Source organism: Bufo bufo, chromosome 6 (assembly GCF_905171765.1).
Source record: "Bufo bufo chromosome 6, aBufBuf1.1, whole genome shotgun sequence".
Classification (NCBI taxonomy): domain Eukaryota; kingdom Metazoa; phylum Chordata; class Amphibia; order Anura; family Bufonidae; genus Bufo; species Bufo bufo.
Genome location: NC_053394.1, coordinates 383,795,586 through 383,820,975, shown reverse-complemented (window position 1 = coordinate 383,820,975; position 25,390 = coordinate 383,795,586). Strand labels below are relative to the sequence as shown.

At 42.6% G+C, this 25,390-nt stretch overlaps 1 protein-coding gene and 2 long non-coding RNA genes across 3 annotated transcripts in view; all 3 read right to left on the bottom strand.

The window, feature by feature from the left end:
- LOC121003532 (oocyte zinc finger protein XlCOF7.1-like) overlaps nucleotides 1-11,713 on the bottom strand; it is a 98,770-nt gene extending 87,057 nt beyond the window's left edge. The window contains exons 1-2 of the mRNA XM_040435428.1: nucleotides 11,681-11,713; nucleotides 4,765-5,648 (exon numbers count right to left, since the gene is read on the bottom strand). Coding sequence (XP_040291362.1) covers nucleotides 4,765-5,550 — 786 coding nt within the window. The 5' untranslated portion in view covers nucleotides 5,551-5,648; nucleotides 11,681-11,713. The remainder of the gene's footprint in view (nucleotides 1-4,764; nucleotides 5,649-11,680) is intronic.
- A 31-nt stretch (nucleotides 11,714-11,744) lies between these two features.
- LOC121003631 lies at nucleotides 11,745-20,770 on the bottom strand. Its single transcript, XR_005779572.1, has 3 exons — nucleotides 20,724-20,770; nucleotides 20,546-20,640; nucleotides 11,745-11,783 (listed from the first exon to the last, which is right to left on the bottom strand). It is a non-coding gene; the product is annotated as an uncharacterized LOC121003631 (long non-coding RNA).
- Nucleotides 20,771-20,832: 62 nt separating this feature from the next.
- On the bottom strand, nucleotides 20,833-23,695 carry LOC121003630. The gene is made up of 3 exons (XR_005779571.1): nucleotides 23,656-23,695; nucleotides 22,855-22,943; nucleotides 20,833-20,873 (listed from the first exon to the last, which is right to left on the bottom strand). It is a non-coding gene; the product is annotated as an uncharacterized LOC121003630 (long non-coding RNA).
- Nucleotides 23,696-25,390: the final 1,695 nt, after the last annotated feature.

Genomic DNA, 25,390 nt, shown 5'->3' with positions numbered 1-25,390 from the left:
ATCAGTAGCCGGAAAGTGGCCTACCCCTTTAAGTCTTGAGCCTCTAATAAGCACTTTTCTTCACCCGCCTACTGAAGAAACCACCCAGCAGCAGCAGGACATGGAACCAGCAGCTGGTGGCATACTTGGACTGCACCCTGTAATCCCAGATCCCTTGGACTACTGGGCAGCCAAACTCGAATCGTGGCCGCAACTGGCCGAGTTTGCTCTGGACAAGCTTTCCTGCCTAGCCAGTAGTGTGGCATTAGAGAGAGTGTTCAGTGTGGCGGGGGGAATAGTTACCCCAAAGAGATCTCACCTTTCAACACAAAATATAGAGAGCTTAACCTTTATAAAGATGCTTGGATCAGCCATCACGTCCACACACCGATCCCTGATGCATCAGACTAGATCATTCTAGCAGTAATGTTCTGACTGCAGTGTGCTGCCACACCAGAACAGGGCCACTATGTTAACTCCTCTTGCTATTGCCACACTCACCACTCTGTGACTGGGCCACTGTTATCTCGTCTTGCTTTTATCACCCTCGCACGTGTCCGTGTTTAGCCTTGTTGTGATCACTGTGTATTTGACCCTTCTTCTTATCTGTCAGCAGAACAAAAAAATGAAAACCACATCAGATCCTGTCTTTGATGCATCCATAAGGCCTCTATCACACGGACAGTATTTTGCATCAGGATTTGATTATGACTTGGAAGCCAAAAGCAGGAGGGGGTCCAAAACACAGAAGACATGAAAATATTCCCATCATGTGTCATTTCTGTTTTGGACCCACTCCTGTTTTTGCTTCACGAATACTGACCAATTACTGACCGTGTGAAGGCGGATGCTCAAAAGACAGGATCCATTATTTTGCGGTTGTTCTTGTGACGGATCAGAAGAAGGGAAAAATAAATGTCAACACAAACTTACTGCTAACACCCTCTCCACTCATGGGCCCGCTACCTGTATCAGCGTGTAACAGAACAGGTTCCCTAGCAATCTATGTGGAATCAGCAGACGGTGTAAAATAAGAGAGCCATTTCACTCTATAGTAGAATCTTGGGCCACTGTACAGTTAAGTACATTATTCCTGACACTAACATTGACCTGTAAGGCTCAGTTCACACTTCAGTTATTTGGTCAGTTAATTCCAGCACTTACTGTATGGTGAGCCAAAATCAGGAACCAAACCTACTCTCAGATAAGGTATCATGAAAAGATCTTCACCTGTTCTGTGTTTGTTCGACCCGTAATTGAACAAATAATTGAAGTGTGAAATGAGCCTATAGGGGTCCATTCACACATCTGTATTTTGTATTCCGCATCCGTTCTGCAAATTTGTGGAACGTTATGCGGACCCATTCATTTCAATGGCCCCGCAAAAAATGCGGACAGCACTCATTGTGCTGTCCGCATCTGTCATTCTGTTGTGCGGAACCGCAAAAAATTATTACCCTGTTCTACTATTGTCCGCAAAATATGCGGATGACATGCGGAATGTAGCAATGTGTTCTGCATGTCATCCGCAATTGCGGATCCGTTTCCAGGAAATAGAAAAAAATAAAAATAAGGCCTGCCCCCTGCTGTGACATGTGCTTCAGGAGCCAGGAAAAGTAGTGTGGATGTGCAAACTGTCTCTTCAATAAAAAATGCCAGCATTTGAGGTGGAGCGATTAATAGTTCTTATTCAAGAATGCCCATGCCTATGGGACACCCGCAAAGAAGTGTATCAAGACCACGCTGCGGTCCGCTGCTGGGAAGAAATAGCGGCAGATTTGATCCCATCTGCCTGGGAATCGGCGAACATCGCAAAAAGAGAAAAAAATCAGTGAGTATTAAATATTAAGATATAAAAAGTGTAAATTTAATGTATAGATTCAGACATAAGGTCTGTGAGTGGGCCTTATGTCCTTGAATAGCATAGATAGTGTACATTTGAGTGACCGTGAAATTGGGATGGGATGCTCATTTGAACATTTTCTATGCTGTTTCAGGACATATGGCCACTCACTGTGTTATAACTTATATATTTTCACATTTTGTGCATGAGGCCTAGTGTTTCTTGCATTGCATTCTTTAATTTTTCCCTATCTGCAATGCATTATTCAACTTGTTGCATAGCAACCGTGTTTTTAAAAAAATATTCTTATGTTAAAACTTTATTAAATCCTTTATATTGCTGATTTTAACAATTTTATATAGGCCTCTTTCACAATTGATAGTGGATAGACAGAAGGATGATTTTAGGTACAGAGTCACAGTCATAGAACCCTTTAAAGCTCAGGCACACAACCGTGGACACTTATGTCGGCTTATGTAAAAGTAAATTCCCCATTAAAAGTGCCCTGTCTGACCCAGGAAGAAGTACAGCGACAGCTTAAAAATATTAAAATAGACAAATTGCTGGGACCAGATGGCATACACCATTGTATCCTAAGAGAATTAAGTAATGTCATAGCCAGACCCTTATGATATTTAAGGACTCTATACTGACAGGGAGTGTTCCACAGGATTGGCACAAAACAAATGTGGTGCCAATATTCAAAAAGGGTCCAAAAACAGACCCCAAAAACTATAGGCCGGTAAGTTTAACATCTGTCGTGGGTAAACTGTTTGAAGGTTTTCTAAGTTCTAGACTTGACCGCGGTGAATCAATGGATGTCATATATATCTGGAATTCTCCAAATCATTTGACACTGTACCACATAAAAGGTTGGTATAAAAAAATGAGAATGCTTGGACTGGGAGAAAATGTCTGCATGTGGGTAAGTAACTGGCTCAGTGATAGAAAACAGAGGGTGGTTATTAATGATTAATACACACTCAGATTGGGTCACTGTTACTAGTGAAGTACCACAGGCGTCAGTATTGGGCCCTATTCTCTTCAATATATTTATTAATGATCTTGTAGAAGGCTTGCACAGTAAAATATCAATTTGTGCAGATGACACTAAACTGTGTAAAGTAATTAACACGGAAGAGTACAGTAAACTGCTACAGAGGGATCTGGATAGATTGGAGGCTTGGGCAGATAAGTGGCAGATGAGGTTCAACACTGACAAATGTAAGGTTATGCACATGGGAATGCAAGTCACCAGTACATACTAAATGGTAAAACACTGGCTTACACTGACATGGAAAAAGACCTAGGAATTTGAGTGAACAGCAAACTAAGCTGTAGAAACCAGTGTCAGGCAGCTGGTGCAAGAGGCAATTAGATAATGCTTTTTTTTTTTTTATATTTTCTTTCCTTTTCGTTGCAGCAAATAAGGGAAATGGGGAGGGGGTAAACATGTATTTGTTCCGAACTTAAATGTGGTATAATGTTTTGTATGATGTAAGAAACTGTATAATAAAATTATAATAATAAAAAAAAAAAGATAATGGGTTGCATCAAAAGGGGCATAGATGCCCATGAAGAGAACATAGTCCTGCCACTTTACAAAACACTAGTCAGATCACACAAGGAGTACTGTGTACAGTCCTGGGCTCCTGTGAACAAGGCAGACATAGCAGAGCTGAAGGGGGTTCAGAGGAGGGCAACTAAAGTAATAACTGGAATGGGTGGACTACAGTACCCTGAAAGAATATCAAAATTAGGGTTATTCATTTTAGAAAAAAGACAACTCAGGGGAGATGTAATAACTATGTATAAATAAATCAGGGGTCAGTACAGAGATCTCTCCCATCATCTATTTATCCCCAGGACTGTAACTGTGACCACGGGACATCCACTGCGTCTGGGGAAAGAAGGTTTGTATCCAAACATAGAAGAGGATTCTTTACGGCAAGAGCAGTGAGACTATGGAACGCTCTGCCTGAGGAGGTAGTGATGGTGAGTTCACTAAAAGAGTTCAAGAGGGGCCTGGATGTATTTCTGGAGTGTAATAATATTACAGGCTATAGCTACTAGAGATGGGTCGTTGATCCAGGGAGGTATTCTGATTGCCTGATTAGAGTCAGGAAAAACTTAACGGGAAAATTGGCTTCTACCTCACAGTTTTTTTGTTGCCTTCCTCTGGATCAACTTGCAGGATAACAGGCCAAACTGGATAGACAGATGTCTTTTTTCAGCCTTATAAACTGTTACATCCTATTGGTCATTCTACTTGACTGCAAATAACTGTTTATTTACAAGTGTCAATGACTCCCCTTTTTCCACATGTCTGGACACCAGCTGTTGTGGGAATCCAGCTCTATTTTTTGGACTTTCACATATAGGCCCCTGTATTTGCAGTCCCCATACCGATCACAGGCAGGGTGGAATACATTTTTTATTTTTTTTTCTCACCAAACATTTTTGTTTAGAGGAGATTTATATAAAAAATAACACCTTAGTTTCACTTTTAACTGGATCTTACTTTTGATTACCACTATTCATTCAATACAGGAGACTATGATTGTTTGGGGAGCTCTCACAGCGGTCCCAATCATCGCTCCAAGCCCTCAGCTACCTATGGAAACTGAAAGCAAGGTGCTGTTTTATCTCCCTGTAAAAAGGAGTATCTGAAGGAATGAAGCCAGTTAGTGACCACCATAAAAACACAAGGGAGGTCACTAACTGGCTAAGCATGAAGATGGCTTCTCTTATATATGGGTTTTTTGATGATTAACAAGAGATGATTTATGGTTAAAACACATATCACATTCTGAACATGAAAATGGCTTCTCCCCTTTGTGAATTCTCTGATGTATAACGAGATCCGATTCATGGTTAAAACATTTCCCACATTCTGAACATGAAAATGGCTTCTTTCCTGTGTGAATTCTCTGATGTATAACAAGAACTGATTTACAGTGAAAACATTTCCCACATTCTGAGCATACAAATGGCTTCTCCCCTGTGTGAATTCTCTGATGTATAACAAGATCTGATTTCTGGGTAAAACATTTCCCACATTCTGAACATGAAAATGGCTTCTCTCCTGTGTGAATTCTCTCATGTACAACAATATCTGATTTCTGGTTAAAACATTTTCCACATTCTGAACATGAAAATGGCTTCTCCCCTGTGTGATTTCTCTGATGTATAACAAGACGTGATTTACGGTTAAAACATTTCCCACATTCTGAACATGAAAATGGCTTCTCTCCTGTGTGTGTTCTCTGATGTCTAACAAGATGTGAATTATGGTTAAAACATTTCCCACATTCTGAACATGAAAATGGTTTCTCCCCTGTGTGATTTCTCTGATGTATAACAAATTCTGATTTACTCTTAAAACATTTCCCACATTCTGAACATGAAAATGGCTTCTCCCCTGTGTGAGTTCTCCGATGTGTAACAAGATTTGATTTTTGGTGAAAACATTTACCACATTCTGAACATGAAAATGGCTTCTCTCCTGTGTGAATTCTCTGATGTATAACAAGATATGATTTATACTCAAAACATTTACCACATTCTGAACATGAAAATGGTTTTTCTTTTACGTGAGCTGTTTGATGTTTAGCACCTCTTCTGTGACTTTTATTCTGTTTTACAGTCTGTGATGAATCAGAAGATCGGACCAGTTTAAAAGAATCAAATGATGCATTGTTGTGATTGAATGAGGGTATATCTTGCATATTGGCATGCTCTTCAAATGTATCTTGTCTGATACCACAATCATCTACTTCAAAATCTGAAGATATCAGATGTTTCTCTAAGTTCCGGATACAGTCATCTGCCAAGAATAAAACACATTTTATTATTGAAGAATAACATTAAAATTGTATTGAAAGTTTTATAACTTTTGCATATAAAAAAATCCACAGAAAGTATAAGACATGGCACACAATTAGAATATCAATTGACTAAAACAGTGGTGGCCAAACAGACTACTATCTAATAGTAGACCAAGGAGCATAACTAGAAAACACTGGCTCCCACCTTGAGCAACTTCCCTGCAACCCCCACCCAATCAGTAATTTAAAAGATATATAAATAAAACATTTCCTAGCGCTGGACAAGAGGCGACGAATCCCCTCTTAGTGCCCCACACAATAGTTATCTCCTCTCAGTGTCCCTTTCACAGTGGAATTCCCCCTTAGTGCCCTATTCACAGTACTGATGCTCCCTAAGTGCCCCACTCAATGAAATGTCCTCTTGATGTCTCCAAACAGTAGTTATGCCCCCTTTGTGCGCCCCCTTTAGTAGTGCTGCCCCTACCCCATTACATCAGTGAAGCTCCTATACTGTGAATAAAGTTAAAGTAATACCGAGCACATCATGCTCTTCCCAGCAGCAGGCAAATATCTTGTGTTCAGTGGTGAGAGACTTTTTTGCATGACCTCTTAATCCTCTACATTCACACGTGAAAAAAAGGCTATTAAAAACGGACACTCAGTGTTTTTCAACCATTTTTTGTATCCCTTTCTTGGTCGTCTGGACGTTTTGCATTCATTTTTAACGGCCATTATTTGAGGATGATTTTGATTAGCTTTTTTTTATTTAATTACCAATCCCTGCAGTATACATAATGTCCCCCATATAATTAATAATGTGCAGGGTTTTATTTTTACGGGAAAAATTCTTTTTTACTCCTCTCATCCACTTGCACGCGTAGAGAAAAGTCGCTCTTCATTTGGTGCTAAATAGTGATGATCGAGCAGCAAAGTATTCGGGTTTTCGGCCCGAACACATTGCTATATACATGTGCTCGGCCTAGCACCCGAGTATAATGGAAGTCAATGGGAGACAACCAGGCACCCCCTGCTCTGAAGAAGGAAAAATGCCTGGTCCATTGTAAAAAAGGTCAGAAAGTGACACATCCGGACAGCGTGCCATCTTGGAGTCCCCAGCGCGATGCTCTGCACTGGGGACTCCAAGATGGCGCTCGGTCTGGATGTCTAGAAGCTCAAGTTCTCGCGAGTACTTGAGCTCCTTCTCCCTGGCTAAGAGCGGGGCGCTGCGATTGGATGCGCTCGCTGCCAGGGAGAGCATAACCGTGCCCACCAGAACTTAGAGAACAACACCTACTGTAACTTCGTCGCCTCATTTGCACATAAGGCGACAAAACTAATGGAGAGCAAAATGGCGCATTTCATTCCCTTTCCTGGGTTACCCAAAGCTAAGACGCTGGCACAAGCGTTTGTTGATCACATTGTTAAATTGCATGGCATTCCTTCAGACATCGTTTCTAATAGGGGCAAGCAATTTGTTTCCAGATTCTGGAAGGCCTTCTGTTCTCGCTTGGGAGTTCGGTTGTCGTTCTCTTCTGCTTTTCACCCGCAGTCGAATGGTCAGACCGAACGCGTCAATCAGAATCTGGAGACATATCTGCGCTGTTTTGTGGTGGAGAATCAGGAGGATTGGTATTCTTTTTTGTCCCTTGCCGAGTTTGCTTTAAATAACCGTCGCCAGGAGTCCTCTGATAAGTCACCATTTTTTGGTGCATATGGGTTTCATCCGCAGTTTGGGACATTCTCTGGAGAGGGGTCTTCTGGTTTACCTGATGAGGAGAGATTTTCCTCGTCTTTGTCATTTATTTGGCAAAAGATTCAGAGTAATCTGAAGAGGATGAGTGAGAGATATAAGAGTGTGGGGGATAAGAGACGTGTGCCTGGTCCGGACCTGAATATGGGTGATCTGGTGTGGTTGTCTACAAAGAATATCAAACTGAAGATTCCCTCCTGGAAGTTGGGTCCTAAGTTTATTGGGCCTTACAAGATCTTGTCCGTCATCAATCCCTTTGCCTTCCGTCTTGATCTTCCTCAGACTTGGAAGATCCATAATGTTTTTCACAGGTTCCTATTAAAACCTTATGTCCAATCCACTGTACCCTCCTCTTTGCCTCCTCCTCCGATTTTTGTTGATGGTAATCTTGAATTTCAGGTCTATAGGATTGTGGATTCTCGCATTATCTGCGGTTCTCTTCAGTATCTCGTTCATTGGGAGGGTTATGGTCCTGAGGAGAGGATGTGGGTCCCAGTGGCGGACATTAAGGCCACTCGTCTCATCAGGGCTTTCCATAGGTCTCATCCTGAGAAGGTGGGCTCTGAGTGTCCGGAGTCCAGCCAAAGAGGGAGGGGTACTGTCACCGCCAGTTCTGTGAGAAGGTCTGACAGACGTTCTTCTCTACCTCTTGTATGACGTTATTTGTTTTGGTTTCACTTTGCCATCTACTTTCCTTCTGCCAGGTGTCACTTATTTCGATTAATCGTCTTCCTTTATATTCCCTCCCATACTGCCTCATGTGGCGAAACCAACCTCGCCACTGGGTTTTGGAGGGGCCTGGCTACCAGCCTCTTGCCCCAGGATGATGGGCCCTCTCATCAGCCCATGCAAAACTTAAACCCCATGGCGATTTGACTGTGTTTGTGGCATCTGAGCGCTCAGATCCAAGCCATATGGGGACATGTGGGGTTTTGAGATGTGTGACAGAACCATCTGTCTGTGTAATTGTATTGTATGTTATGTGAGGGTACCCAGTTAGCTCATTTTATTGTATTCATGTTGTCTGAGTGCCATTCACCTAATAATATGCACTCAGACTTGAGCTGTCTGGGAATGTGTTAAATGTCTATGTGTATTGTAAAGGGTGGGACATTGTATGTTTGAGTAAGTGATGTCTGTTCCATTGTCCCCACGTGTGTATTGGCCATTCCCCTTTGTCCTGAGAGATAATTGAATTGCTCCTCGGGTGTCTCCAGGGCAGAGAGGAGGAAACCATGATGCATTGTGGGGATGTCTTGTGTCTGTGTATCTTGAATTGCTGCATATCTGTCCTGTGTCACAGTATTCATTCTGGTCCCCTAGGGGCGTGTCCACCAGATGGGGACCTGCATAAATACGGGCGGGTAGCCCTCAAAGGGTTCCTGTTTTATCTTTCATCATGTTGAGGCTGATGTTTGGGTAACTGAACGACGCTGGGGATTGCTATACGCTGGGAGATTTGCTATACTCCCCTGGCTATAACTACTAGCTCTTTTAAGAGCTGTTCCGGCTCTCTGGTTTTAGGAGAGGTTCACCCACTGGAGCCTGGAGCCTTGTCGTAGGTCCAGGGTGGGTAGGAGACAGTGAGACCGCAACCAAGCTTCGGCGGTTCGTGGGGTCTGCAGTGCGTACGGTGTCAAGTGGAGTGCTTGGAGTCCTCGGAAAGCACTAGGAGCCACTATCAACGGAGGTACCCGGTCTGGGTGCTAGGATATCCGTTACACCTCACTTTGCGGTTTATACTAGTTCCTGGATGAAGTGTTCACTGCTGGAGGCTGCTGCTGCTTTTTGTTCAGATAAGTATTTTCCTTTATTGTGTTTCCTTGCTGGCTTGATTCTAGGTGACCCTGACTCCGTCCGTATTAAGTGCAGGGAGCCGGTGGTCGTGTCCCCTCACTATTATAGGGTTTTCAGGTGTCACACAGTCTAGGTACGAGGGCATGCAATCGTCTACCATTGAGACCCTTGCATGTGCATAGCAGTCAGGGAGAGCTCTTAGGGTTTTATAGGGCTCACCTATATGCTCCTTAGTTTGGGATCAAGCCAGTCAGTCGTTTATTTATAAGTTCCAGCTATCTGCAACTTCACCCATGACAGCTGAGTACCACAGTGGTCTCTTCCTTTTTTGCTTTTACTGACAAGCCTAATGCAATTATCTGTTGCCTCCAATAGTGCCACTTTTAAGTAGTCCCATTTCTCCTGGACTTGAAACTGTTCCAATCTGATAGGGGCTATACTATACCACTAATCTAATTTTAGAAAAGTCAGTTTTTCTAAAATCTAAAACTTTTGTTTTGTGTGGTGTGACTCAGTCACTGTACTTATAGTAAACCACACTGACTGGTGATCACTAGATCCCAAGCTTTCCCCTACAGTAATATCAGATACCAAATTCCTATTTGTGAATACTAAATCTAAAATGGCCTCCTTCCGGGTTTGCTCCTCAACTACTTGCTGTAGAGATAATCCCAGTAGGGAATTTAGAATATCTGTACTCCTGGCAGAATTAGCTATTTTGGTTTTCCAGTTTACATCAGGAAGATTGAAGTCTCCCATAATGATAACTTCCCCTTTCAATGTCATTTTAGCTATTTCCTCAACTAGTAGATCATCTAATTCTTTGACTTGGCTAGGTGGTCTATATATCACACCTACACGAGTTACCTTATGATTATCAAGCTGCAAGGTAACCCAAACTGACTCTAAATTGTTCTTGCTAACTTGTATCAAATTAGATTTTATGCTATCTTTCACATACAGGGCCACCCCTCCCCCTTCTTGCCTTCTCTGCCTTTCCTATATAGAGAGAACTCTGGTATTGTTATATCCCAGTCATTACTCCCATTGAACCATGTCTCAGTAACAGCCACTAAATCTATATTCTCAGATGCGATTATAGACTCAAGTTCATTGATCTTACTCCCTAAACTGTGAGCATTTGTAGACAAGACTCTGAGCTTGTCATTTCTTAACCTCTGTGCTACTAGACTCTTCTGGCATTGTTCCGGGGGGAAGTCAGACTGCTGGATCATCACCCTTTTGCCCCCCTTTCCTAGTTTAAATGCTCCTTAGCAAATACTTGGAACTGTTCACTGAGGACATATGTTCCCTTGAGAGAAAGGTGCAAACCATCTTTCTTGTACAGTTCTTTTCCATTCCAATGAGAGCTAACATGAGACACAAAGCCAAACCCTTGGTTCAGACACCATTCACCAAGCCATACATTGAATTACTTAATGCGCATCTTCCTGTCATGCTGAAGGTTATGCGCAGGCAAAACTGCAGAGAATGAAACAGTTGATGCAACCTCCTGTATTTCATTTCCAAGTGTGTTAAAAGCTTCCTTCACCTTTGAAACCTCATTGCAAGCCAGATCATTTGTCCCAAGATGGACAATAACATCCACCTCCCTTCCCTGCTTTGCTTGCCTAACAATATTAAGGATACGTCGTCTATCCCTGCTAGCGGTAGCACTAGGGAGACATCTCACAAAACCATTTTCCTCAAACTTCACACCTCTTATGATAGAATCGCCCACCAACAGCTGCTTACTATCAGTCCTCACCTTCTCCTTTTTGTCTTTGGCTGCAGTCTTGCATACTTTAGGCATGGGAGATGATTGTCCCTCACCCACTGTGGCTGAGCCATCCTCCATGTTGCTCTTAATTATGGAGAGCCACAGACTGTGGGACTTGTCTTCTATCCACAACTCTCAGTCTACCAGATCCTGCAGTAACCCTAACTCTAAAAAATTATATGCGAGGGCCTGCTGGTGAGCTGACCCTGTAAAACGGAAATAGATGCACTAAAAATATATATTGCTGCTGTCACACACAATAGTCCTTAAAGGGACTTTTGGGTCTCTGAAAAGCTTTTTGTATAAAAAAAATTCAATTACACTCCCTACACCTTCTGTTCCTTCCTATGCTCAGCTCTCCCTGACTACGAATGAGTCGAACATGTGTCATCGGGTGCTATAGTGTTCCGGCCAGCCAATCACTGTAATGCCAGTAGCAAACATGGCTACTGGCATTACAGTGAGGGCAGTATTACCTGCACGTTTATTAGCTGCGTAGTAGCCACGAAACGTGCGGGAAGGAGACACGAGCATGGCGCTCAAGGACATGCGGGACTCGACCGAGTACCGCCATATGCCGAGCATTGAGATGCTCGAGCCGAACAGGTGTTCGGCCGAGCATGCTCAATCAACACTAAGCATTATTCTCATATTGCATCAGAATCTTAGAGACCTCTCTGCTTTTCTTAGTGGTCACCACTCACCTGGGCGGTTATCTGTAGGAATGTCCCGTATACTTTGCTCATCACCCCTCACATATGTCTCTGTAGGATTAATATTGTTCAGATCTTCACCCGGATTCACAAGCTGTGAAACAAATATTGTAGAAGTCATCAGATAGTTGGAGAAGTCGTGTGGAAGGTTTTATATGACCTGAAAAGATCGGCAATTAGAATGATGACTAAAAATGACCAGACAGCAGGAGTTATCTGACCCAAATATCTACAGGTCTCCTGTATAAATCCAATCTGATTGCTTCGTTATTCCAACCAGTTTTGAATGCACGGAGAGTAGCCCTTATATTCCATCCCTTACATTACATTGTGTGTATATAACGTTACATTGTTTGTGCACCTGTTGCCCTTGCTGGCCGCCCCAGGGCTGTGAAGCAGGTAAGCCAAAGTTCTTTCGGTCTATGGCTTGTTTACCTCCTAGGAATGGGCATAATCATCTGCTCTGCTGCAGCCAAAGACTGGATTCAACGGTAACATGTCCACAAGATACACATCACCACTGAAGCCAGTTATTAGCTGCAGTAAAGCAGGTGACCATGCATGTGCAGGCGAGGGAGCAAACAAGATTTGCTGGAAGATGGACACACAGGAGCTGGCACACATAACCAGAGCTAAGGGTAGCAGGTACGTATGAATCTTTCCGTAGTTGAGGCTGCGGACACATGTGAAAAGTTACTTATTCCTGAACAAACCCTTTAATGCTGTCTTCCTGTTTTATCTAGACGTTTTGGGATAACTGCAGGCATAAAGATACTATACCTAGTATAAGTGACAGGGGAGAACACAAGAGAGGTGAGAACTGATTATCTGTCACCACTAGAACACTCTACTATCACTGTTAATAGTATAAGGACAAGAGAGGTAAGAACTGATTAACTGAGTAACTGAAACGTGGATGTGTCAATAGGACCTGGCCTTCTTGCTACAGTGCTGCCTCGCTGCAAAAAACATTGATCTAATGAGCTGTGAAAGGCATGAACTGTTCCAGTCCGTAACCGTTGTTTCAGGTGTCCTTCGTTTGCACCATGCTGCACAGCTAGAATTGCAAGGAGTGGCCTACATTCATCCCCACTTGAGAGTACAAAGCAGGGATGGCTTTTTTTTTTTTTAAATGCCAGCTAGATAACTTCTAGTGACGCTGAGCACATGCCCTTAGCCCCCTAAAGGCAACAGAATCCACAAAGTGGTACCACAGAGACTGCACCACCAGCAACTTGTGCAAGCAGAGTTGTTTCTTGGCCACACATTCCATTATTGATGGCTGATGGTGGGACAGAATAGGAGGAGGCATAGTCTGAGCAGGAGAAGCAGTAACTGATAATGACTTGGACACAGTACTGCACGTGGATGCCGCCTGGCTGCCACAAAGGAGACCGGAAGAAGGAGGAATCTCTTGTTGTGGTAGCTGTCGCTCCCATGGCTTATTTTAATCTGGCAGATCTTGCACAGGGCATTGCTTTTGTTTTCCAGCACCGTGGAGAAGAACTGCCAGACAGGAGATTCTTGCACACTCCACACAGAGCTAGCTTCAGCCGAGCTTGTTTTAGGTCTGAAACGTTTTCAGCCTGCGACCACAGTATCCTCAGCATCACCAGTTCCCAAGCTGACAATACTAGAAGCAGATCTGGCCCTGGCAGGTTTTGGGAGGTTCTAACTGTATGTTGCCTTCACTCTATATTGCTGCCACTGCCACCATCCTCTTCCTCTGATGTTACCTTCTTCTCAGCACCCTGATCTAGTTCCCAGATCCTTTCCAACACACAATCATTGTAATAGTCCTTAACCTCCCCGCCATGAAAACTATGATATGTCATCATGGGCTTCCTAGCCTCCTCCAGATTACCTGCTTTATACTTGCCTTGAGTTCCACTGCTGCTACGACTGCCCCTACCACCACCAGTGCAGCTACAGGTGCCACTACTCCTACCACCACAAACACAGCTATGCATGGGGTGCCTCTCCTCCCCTGAATATCTTCCTCATGGTAGTCTAAACACTGAGCCATCCAGTCCACAATTCCATCCTCTGTGTCTTCAATAATATTAGGAGCCAGTGAGAACTGTGGCCAATACTGATGGTACTACATACATTCTGACTCTGGGAGGACGAGGCATGGCTCTTTCGTTTGGCACTCATCCATTTCTCAGATATTTTATTATGAGGCCTATAAATGAAAAATCAGGGGTTTGGTACAGACAGAATATTTAACAGTACAAGCAAAATGGCAAGTGTGTTTTTTGTAATTTAACCCCTTCCCAACAAGTGACATACTACTAAGTCATGGAAGTCAGTGACTTCCCGCATTTTTACGTAATAGTACGTCATGGTGATCTGGCCGGCACTGGAGCGGTGCGCGCCCGATCACTGCAGGGGTCCGGCAGTCTCTGATAGCCGGGCCCCTTCTGTATCCGCCGTCATCGCTGTTAAAGCCGGTGGATTAACCCCTTTCTACTCCGCGGTCCTCGCTGACCGAGATATAGAAGGGGTTTGTGTCGGGTGAGGGAGCGCATCGAGTCCCCACACTGCTGTGGCGGGGACCCGATGTGTGAAAAAGCAGCCCGATGCCATGCAGAGGCTGCCCAATGCCTTGCACGGCATCGGGACCTGTCTTCTACGGGTGCCCAGGAGATCCAGCCTCAGGCTCGTCTCCCAGGCAACCTGTTAGTGTACTACTCAGTGTAATCCACTAACAGGCAATGCATTATACACTGCGTGCAGAATTATTAGGCAAATGAGTATTTTGACCACATCATCCTCTTTATGCATGTTGTCTTACTCCAAGCTGTATAGGCTCGAAAGCCTACTACCAATTAAGCATATTAGGTGATGTGCATCCCTCTAATGAGAAGGGGTGTGGTCTAATGACATCAACACCCTATGTTAGGTGTGCATAATTATTAGGCAACTTCCTTTCCTTTGGCAAAATGGGTCAAAAGAAGGACTTGACAGGCTCAGAAAAGTCAAAAATAGTGAGATATCTTGCAGAGGGATGCAGCACTCTTAAAATTGCAAAGCTTCTGAAGCGTGATCATCGAACAATCAAGCGTTTCATTCAAAATAGTCAACAGGGTCGCAAGAAGCGTGTGGAAAAACCAAGGCGCAGAATAACTGCCCATGAACTGAGAAAAGTCAAGCGTGCAGCTGCCAAGATGCCACTTGCCACCAGTTTGGCCATATTTCAGAGCTGCAACATCACTGGAGTGCCCAAAAGCACAAGGTGTGCAATACTTAGAGACATGGCCAAGGTAAGAAAGGCTGAAAGACGACCACCACTGAACAAGACACACAAGCTGAAACGTCAAGACTGGGCCAAGAAATATCTCAAGAGAGTGAAATGAGAGTGAGTCTTGATGGGCCAGATGGATGGGCCCGTGGCTAGATTGGTAAAGGGCAGTGAGCTCCAGTCCGACTCAGACGCCAGCAAGGTGGAGGTGGAGTACTGGTTTGGGCTGGTATCATCAAAGATGAGCTTGTGGGGCCTTTTCGGGTTGAGGATGGAGTCAAGCTCAACTCCCAGTCCTACTGCCAGTTTCTGGAAGACACCTTCTTCAAGCAGTGGTACAGGAAGAAGTCTGCATCCTTCAAGAAAAACATGATTTTTATGCAGGACAATGCTCCATCACACGCGTCCAAGTACTCCACAGCGTGGCTGGCAAGAAAGGGTATAAAAGAAGAAAATCTAATGACATGGCCTCCTTGTTCACCTGATCTGAACCCTATTGAGAACCTGTGGTCCATCATCAAATGTGAGATTTACAAGGAGGGAAAACAGTACACCTCTCTGAAAAGTGTCTGGGAGGCTGTGGTTGCTGCTGCACGCAATGTTGATGGTGAACAGAGCAAAACACTGACAGAATCCATGGATGGCAGGCTTTTGAGTGTCCTTGCAAAGAAAGGTGGCTATATTGGTCACTGATTTGTTTTTGTTTTGTTTTTAAATGTCAGAAATGTATATTTGTGAATGTTGAGATATTATATTGGTTTCACTGGTAAAAATAAATAATTGAAATGGGTATATATTTGTTTTTTGTTAAGTTGCCTAATAAGTATGCACAGTAATAGTCACCTGCACACACAGATATCCCCCTAAAATAGCTAAAACTAAAAACAAACTAAAAACTACTTCCAAAAATATTCAGCTTTGATATTAATGAGTTTTTTGGGTTCATTGAGAACATGGTTGTTGTTCAATAATAAAATTAATCCTCAAAAATACAACTTGCCTAATAATTCTGCACTCCCTGTAATAGAGATGTATTGTAATGCATTGCAGAGGGGATCAGACCCCCAAAAGTGAAAGTCAAAAATAAATTAAAGAAAAAAAAGTAAAAAAATGTGTTAACAAATAAAAAAAAATCTGTTTTTAAGTAAAAAAATAAAAAAAACGCCCCTTTCACCTTATTTTATAAAAAACAACAAAAAAAACACACACACACACACATATTAGGTATCGCCGCATCCGTAATGACCGTCTCTATAAATATATCACATGACCCACCCTGTCCGATAAACACCATAAAAATAAATAAAAAAACTGTGTAAAAGAAAAGCCATTTTTGTCACCTTACCTCACAAAAAGTGCAACACTAAGCGATCAAAAAGACGTATGTCCCACAAAATGGTATCAATAAAACCGTCGCCTCATCCCGCAAAAAATGAGCCCCTACATAATAAAATCACTCAAAAAATAAAATAAAACTATAGCTCTCAGAACATGGAGACACTAAAACATTTTATTTTGTTTCAAAAATGCTATTATTGTGCTAAAGTGAAACAAATAAAAATATATACATATTAGGTATTGCTGCGTCCATAACAATATCACATGACCTAACACCTCAGGTGAACACCGTAAAAAAAAAGTAAAAAAAAACGGTGTAAAAGAAAAGCCATTTTTGTCACCTTACATCACAAAAATTGCAACACCAAGCGATCAAAAAGGCGTATGCCCCCCAAAATAGTACCAATCAAATCGTCACCTCATCCTGCAAAAAATGAGACCAAAAAATAAAAAAGCTATGGCTCTCATACTATTGATTGTAAAAGAAATCTGCAGCACTCGCCAGTATGAAAAATCCAATAGTGGTTTTATTCCAAAAACATCAGGACAATGCATACTATTGAGACACTAAAACATCATTATTTTGGTTTTCAAAAATGCTATTATTGTGTAAAACTTAAAGAAATAAGAAAAAGTAGACATTTTAGGTATTGCCACGTCTGTAATGACCTGCTCTATAAAAATGTCACATAACCTAACCCCTCAGGTAAACGCTGTAAAAATAAATAAAAACTGCACCAAAACAACCAATTTTCTGGTCACCTTGCCACATAAAGTGTAATGATGAATGATCAAAAAATCATACGTACACAAAAATGGTACCACTAAAAACGTCAACTCTTCCTGCAAAAAACGAGCCCCTGTACAAGATGATCGGTAGAAAAATAAAAAAATAGGGCGTTTAGAAATTGGAGACACAAAAACACTTTATTATGTAAAACTGAAACAAATAAACATAGAAAGTAGACATATTTGATATAAAAGCATCCGTAAGAACCTGCTCTTATAAAAATGGCACATGATCTAACCTGATGAAAGTTGTAAAAAATAAAAAATAAAAACGGTGCCAAAACATCAATTTTTTGTTTACCTTGCCTCACAAAAAATGTAATATAGAGCAATTAAAAATCATATGTACCCCCAAATGGTACCAATAAAATTGGTACCTTATCCCCTAGATCCCAAAATGGTGTCACTTTTTGGAAGTTTCTATTGTAAGGGGGCATCAGGGGGGCTTCAAATGGTACATGGCATCTAAAAACCAGTTCAGCTAAATCTGGCTTCCAAAAACCATATGGCGTTCCTTTCCTTCCCGCGTGCAAGTACAGCAGTTTACGACCACATATGGGGTGTTTCTGTAAACCGCAGAATCAAGGTAATAAATATTGAGTTTTGTTTGGCTGTTAACCCTTGCTTTGTTACTGGAAAAAATTGATTAAAAAGGTAAAATCTGCCAAAAAAAAGAAATTCTGAAATTTCATCTCTATTTTCCATTAATTCTTGTGGAACACCTAAAGGGTTAACAAAGTTTGTCAAATTAGTTTTGAATACCTTGAGGGGCGTAGTTTCTAAAATGGGGTAATTTTTTGGTGGTTTCTATTATGTAAGCCTCACAAAGTGACTTCAGACCTGAACTGGTCCTTAAAAAGTAGGATTTTAGAAATTTTTGGAAGAATTTCAAGATTTGCTTCTAAACTTCTAAGCCTTCTAACATTCCCAAAAAATAAAATGTAATTTTTAAAATGATCCAAACATAAAGTACACATATGGGAAATGTAAAGTAATAACTATTATATGAGGTGTCACTATCTATTATAAAAGTAGAGACATAAAAATTTGAACATTTGCAATTTTTTTTAATTTTTTTTTAAATCTGGGAATTTTTCGCAAATAAAAGTGAAATATATTGGCTCAAATTTATGACTATCATGAAGTATAATGTGTCACGAGAAAACTGTCTCAGAATGGCTTGGATAAGTAAAAGTGTTCCAAAGCTATTACCATATAAAGTGACATGAAAGATTTGCAAAAAATGGCCTGGGCAGAAGGGCGAAAACCGGGGGAGAAGGAGTTAAAGAAAGTGGCACAATTAAATGTCTCTCCACTTCTACAAGGTTTAGACTCTAAACCTTTGCTCTTCATGTGTAATGGATAATATAGGAATGATATCGTCAGCACCATGATATGTTTAGGGACATACAGAAGACAAGGAGGAGTAGCTGGTGGGGAGGGAGCTCTCCAGAGGGATCTGATAAATGATGCTGTAATCTTGTAGTTCACAGGATGTCAGCCACACAGGAGAGAGACAGCAAGCCTCAGACTGGAGGTCAGACTAGAGATCACATGACTAGGTATCCATAATCAAAGGTTCAAAATGTATGGATGCATCTGAGCAGCCAGAAAATTGTTGGCGAGTTAGAATTATATGTGCTGATGAAAATAATCCTATATAGCTTTTCCAATAATCAAGTTCCAATATTATCAGGGGCGTAGCTGTAAGAGAGGGGTGGGGTACCTCTGGCCCGCGGGACCATTTCATGTGGCCCCCTGCCAGTAGATATTGTGAAAATGCTAATACCCACTTCCATTATGAAAGCGGTCATTAGCATGCGGGAGGCAGAGGAAGGTGAGAACAGCGCATTGCTAGCTGTACTCACCTTCCCTGGTCTTCTGGCCCTACGCTGTGTCCTGACACGTACAGTATCAGGACTTAGAGCATGTATATGCGCATTATGACTGTGCGCTGTCAGGTCACAGTACAGCGTGGCGGGAAGAAGACCAGGGAGGGCAAGTGAATCTGCCAAGTGGCAGCGCCGTCCAGAGCTGGAGAGGCAAATTTATTTTAAAAAAAGAAATGTCTGATCCGAGGTCTGATTGGGATCTGATCTGAGGCTGGGGGCTCTGATGAGGGTCTGATGTGAGGCTGGGGGCTCTGATGAGGGTCTGATGTGAGGCTGGGAAGGGTCTGGTGAGGGTCTGATCTGAGGCTGATGTACGCTGGGGGGTCTGATAGGAAGGTGATTTGAGGCTGATAGAGGTGGGGGGCAGATCTGAGGCTGAGAAAGGGACAAAGGCAGGGACATTTGCGAAGAAAGAGGCAGGGACAGTGGCAGGGAGAGTCCCTCTCTGGGCCCCTTTGGGTTTAGTTTGGATGCCATTAACGGCAAATAAAAGAACTAAATATATAACATTCTCAACTTAAAAATTAGACTGCAATATGTGGTCAAAATTGCTCATGTACTATTTGTAATATATAACACAGGCGCCAATTTGTGCTGAAAATATACAGCGCTCTATATTTTTTTAATTGAAGCGCAATTTCTGTAACTTACCCCCAAGTCACTTATATGTTTGACCAAATATAGCCGTCAAATTTTTAAGTTGAGAATTTTGTATGGCTCCCAAACGATGTTACAAATATCCAAATGGCCCTCGGCATCAAAAAGGTTCGCGATCCCTGCTGTAAGGGGTGCAGTCGCTACTGGGCCTAGGAGCCTGAGGGGGCCCAAAGACCTTTGTGCCACATAAGAAGACACCGGTACTATACAAAGTTCATGCAGGTCGAGTTACATCTCTGGCTGCAGGAAAGGGGTAAGGTCAAGAATTTGGCATAGGGAAGGGGATGCCGTTTCAATTTTCGCCTCAGGTAGCACGAAGGCTATGTGCTTCCCTTCCCCTGGCCACAAAGCACTGAGGGAAGGGGGATCAAGCTGAACTCTTGCACCAGGGCACATGAGCTTTTAGCTACGCCCCTGAATATTATATTATACTCCATACAAGTAAGAAGGATGACTTGCATCTATATATGTGCTAGAATAGAATCTGTGGTATGATCTTGGTACTGCCATTCTGACAGTAAGGAGACACCAGGAGACTGCACCCTAGACTACAAAACCTTTAAAGATAATGATGCATTTATCTCCTGATGTTCATGGTCAAGCAGACAATCCGGGCACAACTTTGGTTGACCATTTGTAGTATTGCATGGTCCCGGCCGAGGACCTCTCAGAAAAATGCCACTCTTGTGCAACCACAAAAGATCTGCAGCAGTTCACAGAGAAGGCCATCTTAAAAGTCTATACAGGCAGAAAATAGTGAGAAGATCCAGACAACATGTAATGTCTATGGTCAGCTGTAATCCTGCCATCTCCATCTTACTCATTATACAAGGATAAATCATATAATACTGGTGGATAAAACAAGACTGAACACAAGATCTTCACAGCCTTCTACAGATCATAGGGAACATTTCATGAGACCTTATCTCCATCTACCTGATAATCCTGTGGGATATTGTGATATTCTTCCGAACCATCCTGTAGAAGAAGAGGACTGGGACATCTCTCAGGTGGTCTTCTCTCTTCCTTAACTGTAGGAAACACATCCAGTGACTGAATTCATTCCTTACATACAGATAATGGGAGGACGTGTGTATTTAGTCATGTCTACTACCTGGTGATATGAGGGGCCGGTGATCCTCCATCATGATGCCCTTATATCCATCTACCTGATCATCCTGTGGGACATAGTGATGTTCTTCTGAATTATCTTGTGGAAGAAGAGGACTGGGACATCTCTCGGGTGTTGTTCTCTCTTCCTTAACTGTAGGTATTGCAGAATCAGTATTAGATCGGATGGTCAGCCATGTTGTCTTAGGTATACATCTTGGATCACATTTATTAAAACCTGTGTTTTAGGTGCAGGTCTTAACAAAGCTGGCGGTGGTTCCCCCGAAGTTATGAAGAGGCGCAGGCCTCTGCATTACTTCAGGGCTTCCAGCACCAGTTCTATATGTAAGACGGCTTCCAAGCTATCTTACATTTAGACCCTTTTCTACACCTTGTAAGGGATCGCCTCTTATTCGGGGGTCATTCTCACAATGATCTTCATCGACCACAGGGTTAGGGGCCAAACATTGCTTTTATTTGGCACCTCAGCAAAACCAAAACAAACAATACAAATAAAACACCTGCCCGGCTGGGCTCTAACTAAACATGAGGACTCCCTACCTCACTGAAAGCCCCGTTCACACACGGGAAGAACATGCGGCTTTTCCTAGCCTAACAATCCAGCACTTCCAGGCTGTAACAAAGTCTAGTACCTTTTGGGGGATTGTGGCCCAGAAGTCCTCCTGACTCTGGCCTAGCGACCGTTGATTCCAAGACCTTGCGGGGTCCCCCAAAGTTCAGGCTAACACCTAGCCCCTGTGGCCCCTCAGCCAGCTCGGCTGAGCCCACTTGTACAGAGCCTTCCCAGGCCTCTGCTGCACACAGACTCTTCCTCCTCCTAACAGTCTGGACTGGGCTCTTATCCCAGACTGATTGTTCCACCTGGTGCGGCCTCTGACCTGCTGATTGACAGCGAAGAAATGGAAACTCCTGCCATAGCTCTCCCCTAGTAGCCGTGAGGCCTGTAACTGCCTCACAACCTGAAACATTTGTAGAAAATGGTAAATGAGTCAGGCCTGCCGGCCCGTTCCCTTTCCCGTGCACTCGACGCCGACAATTGTAAACCTGCCCCCCCATTGCACCAACATCTGTGCCTGAAATACGTCTAATTTAGGCTTATTTCAGAATAGTAATGGACCCCCTTGTGTTTACACCTCAAAAAGAGCTTAGCTAAAGAGTTAAAGGATAACTGTCGTATATATTTTTTTGGGGAGTATTGGATTGTGGTGATTAAAATCTCCTTGGTGGCCCTATTTCAACTTTTCACTGTGTATTCAATTACCTCTTATTTCCACATTTTTGTTCCCTGTACTGCCTACTTTTACCTGTGCTTAAAATAGGGTTGCTAGGCATGGTCCTCTATCTGTTGAAGGACGGAGCACGCAGCGTTCAGGCTCACATTATTGACAGCCAGGGACTGTAAGTAAATTATTAAAGCCAGGTCCTCCCCAGCAGCTGATAACAGTGCCTAGGCTGCGTCCACTTCTTCCTGTCCCTGCGCTTGACAGACGCTCCCACACTCAGCAGAGCTGGAGAATGCAGAGTTGAAGCAGCGCACAACAGGAAAGGGAGATCTGCCGTCTGCTCAGTGTATAAATGAAAGCGACATGTGGTAAGAGGACCCCTTTGTGCTGCAGGAGATTAACCCTTTAGGGGGATTGCTCTGTTACTGAAACTTTTGGGGGGCTATTGTTACTGGCTAGTGCATGTGAGGAGCTCAATGCATTGTGGGTAGTGAGGGCAGGCGGGATTAGCCTCAGGGTGAGGGCAGTGGTGGCCATCTTAACTGAATAGTGAAATTGCAGTTAATGCAGACTGGTTGCTAAGGGCTGAATCTTATTAAATATGGGGTAATTCAGTCTAATAGTAACTGATTCTGGAATATCATGTTATTAGTAACTACATATATGAAAATTGAAATTAAAGGTCTACATTTGACAGTTATCCTTTAATCACCATTTTGAAGTGAATACTGAGTACTTTTAGTACTAACTACTTTTGCTGAGAAAATAGAGGCCTTTAAGTAATCGATTAAAGATGTTATGATGGAATGGTGACCTTTAGAAAGTAGATAATAATTGCACTAGTAGTGGAAGCCTTGGCCAAGATAAATGTATTTGTCTATTAAAACTAACCATTTGCAGGTTTATGATCAGGATCGATCCTCGGTGTTGGACCGGTGATAAATGAAAGAGCCGATCTTGGCTTTATGGACCATGGGGCTCTTTGGAAAAAACAATGGAGATTGGTACTTGAATTGGAGAGGATTAATGGAAGGCCCCAGGAACAAATTATTTATGTAAGAAGAGATCGTGATAAGGAACTTTTATCCAAGTAGCAGTTGTTGTCGGTGTAACTTGTGTAGATCTATGGTTACGTATGATAATGATGGAATGATGGAATCTGTGTGTAAAACACTGAAGTCTATGTACAGCGACACACTGCGGAAAACTGGAATTAAAATATTAATTATTCCTTTGTTCTCTGAGGTATAAAGGACGGTGTCCAGGACTTATAACAGAGCGCTGCCTTTTACCACGGCTGTAATTCCCTTCCATTTACCTCTTATGCCATAATCTGCCTACATTTGACATCAACTTCAATGAGGTCTTGCTGCTCTTCAGATTTCCATCAGAGATTTTAAGCCAAAACCAGGTGAGATTCTAAACACAGAACAGGTACAGATTTTCCCCTATACCTTATGCCTGTGGAGGCTGAAATCCTGGTTGTGGCTCACAATCACTGATGGAAATCACTGACCAAACACTGATGTGTGAATGAGGCTTAAACAAAATAATCTTCTGAAGAAGAAGTTGCTTCAAGAAGTTTTGTGTTGTTGGGGCCAATTTCCAACAGTAGGAAACACATCCAGTGACTGAATTCATTCCTTACATACAGATAATGAGAGGACGTGTGTATTTAGTCATGTCTATTACCTGGTGATGTGAGGGGCCGGTGATCCTCCATCATGACGTCCTTGTACAGATCTTTGTGTCCTTCTAAATACTCCCACTCCTCCATGGAGAAATAGACGGTGACATCCTGACACCTTATAGGAACCTGACAACACAATGATACAGTCATCACCCAGATCCCTTCATAGTGTTCCTGTATAATGTCCCAGCATTCCCAGCAGTGTCACCTCTCCAGTCAGCAGCTCAACCATCTTGTTGGTGAGTTCTAGGATCTTCTCTCTATTGATTTCCTCATGTATCAGGGGGTGAGATGGAGGCCCCATGATTGGGCTCAGGGTTCTTCCCCAATGTTCAGACACAGGGTCCTGACAGCGCTCACTAGAGGTCTTCTTCACTACTGTGTAGTCCTGGTTATGGAGAGACACAGTAATAACTATCACTCCATACATCTCCAGAGTCCCTCACCATTCCAGTCATGTCCATCTGTTAGTAACATAGAGAAGATGATGTAATGTGACATCATCAGAATCTCTCACCTCTCCAGTAAGCCGGAAGAGGATCTCTAGGGTGAGCTTTATTATCCTCTCCGCCATCTTGTCCCTGTCCATCCTTGTCGGGTCAATCAGGAGAAGGATCTTATATAGAAGATCTCCACTGAGCGGATCCTATATTGTAGGAACCTGAATGGATAGAAGATGAGACAATGTAAAATCCTACAAAATCTCATGTAAAATACAATAACTGGAGATAAGAGGAGACATCGGAGGAGATAATAAAGTGTAGATGTTGTGTTCTCTCTTTTTATATGGATCGAAACGTGTGTGAGGTCAAGGCAGTTTCATGATATGTCATAAAATCCAATATATATAAAATACAAAACATAAAAGTTGATAAACAAGTCATAAAACTGGGAATAAAAAAAATATATAGAATAAAATGAAGACAGACATGCACAGCGAACTAACATCCCGGAATGAAGACCACATTAACCCTTTTACATACATGTGTCTATTTTATTCTATATTTTTTTATTCCCAGTTTTATGACTTGTTGATCAACTTGGATGTTTTGACTTATTTCGTATTTTGGTGCCTCACAACCTGGAATTAACATGGATTGTTTGAGGATTTGCATAATTTAATTTACAGAACATGCCCACAACTTTTTTTTTTTATTATTATTGTGAAGCAAACAACAAATAGGACAAAATAACAGAAAAAGTCAATGTGCATAACTATTCACCCCCTAAAGTCAGTACTTTGTAGAGCTGCCTTTTGCGGTAATCACAGCTCCAAGTCTCTATGAGCAGTTGCCACATCTTACCACTGGGATTTTTGCCCATTCCTCCTTGCAAAACTGCTCCATCTCCTTCACGTTGGATGTTTGCGCTTGTGATTAGCAATCTTTAAGTCTGACCACAGATTTTCTATTGGATTGAGATCTGGGCTGTGACTCGGCCATTCCAACACATTTACATGTTTCCCCTTAAACCACTGAAGTGTTGCTTTAGCCGTGTGTTTGGGGTCATTGTCCTGCTGGAAGGTGAACCTCCATCCTAGCCTCAGATCACGCACAGAGTGGAACAGGTTCTGCTCAAGTATACCCCTGTATTTAGCCCCATCCATCTTTCCTCCACTCTGACCAGTTTCCCAGTCCCCCCAGCATGATGCTGCCACCACCAGATCTCACTGTGGGGATGGTGTTCTTTGGGTGATTTGTTGGGTTTGCGCCAGACATAGCGTTTTCTTTGATGGTC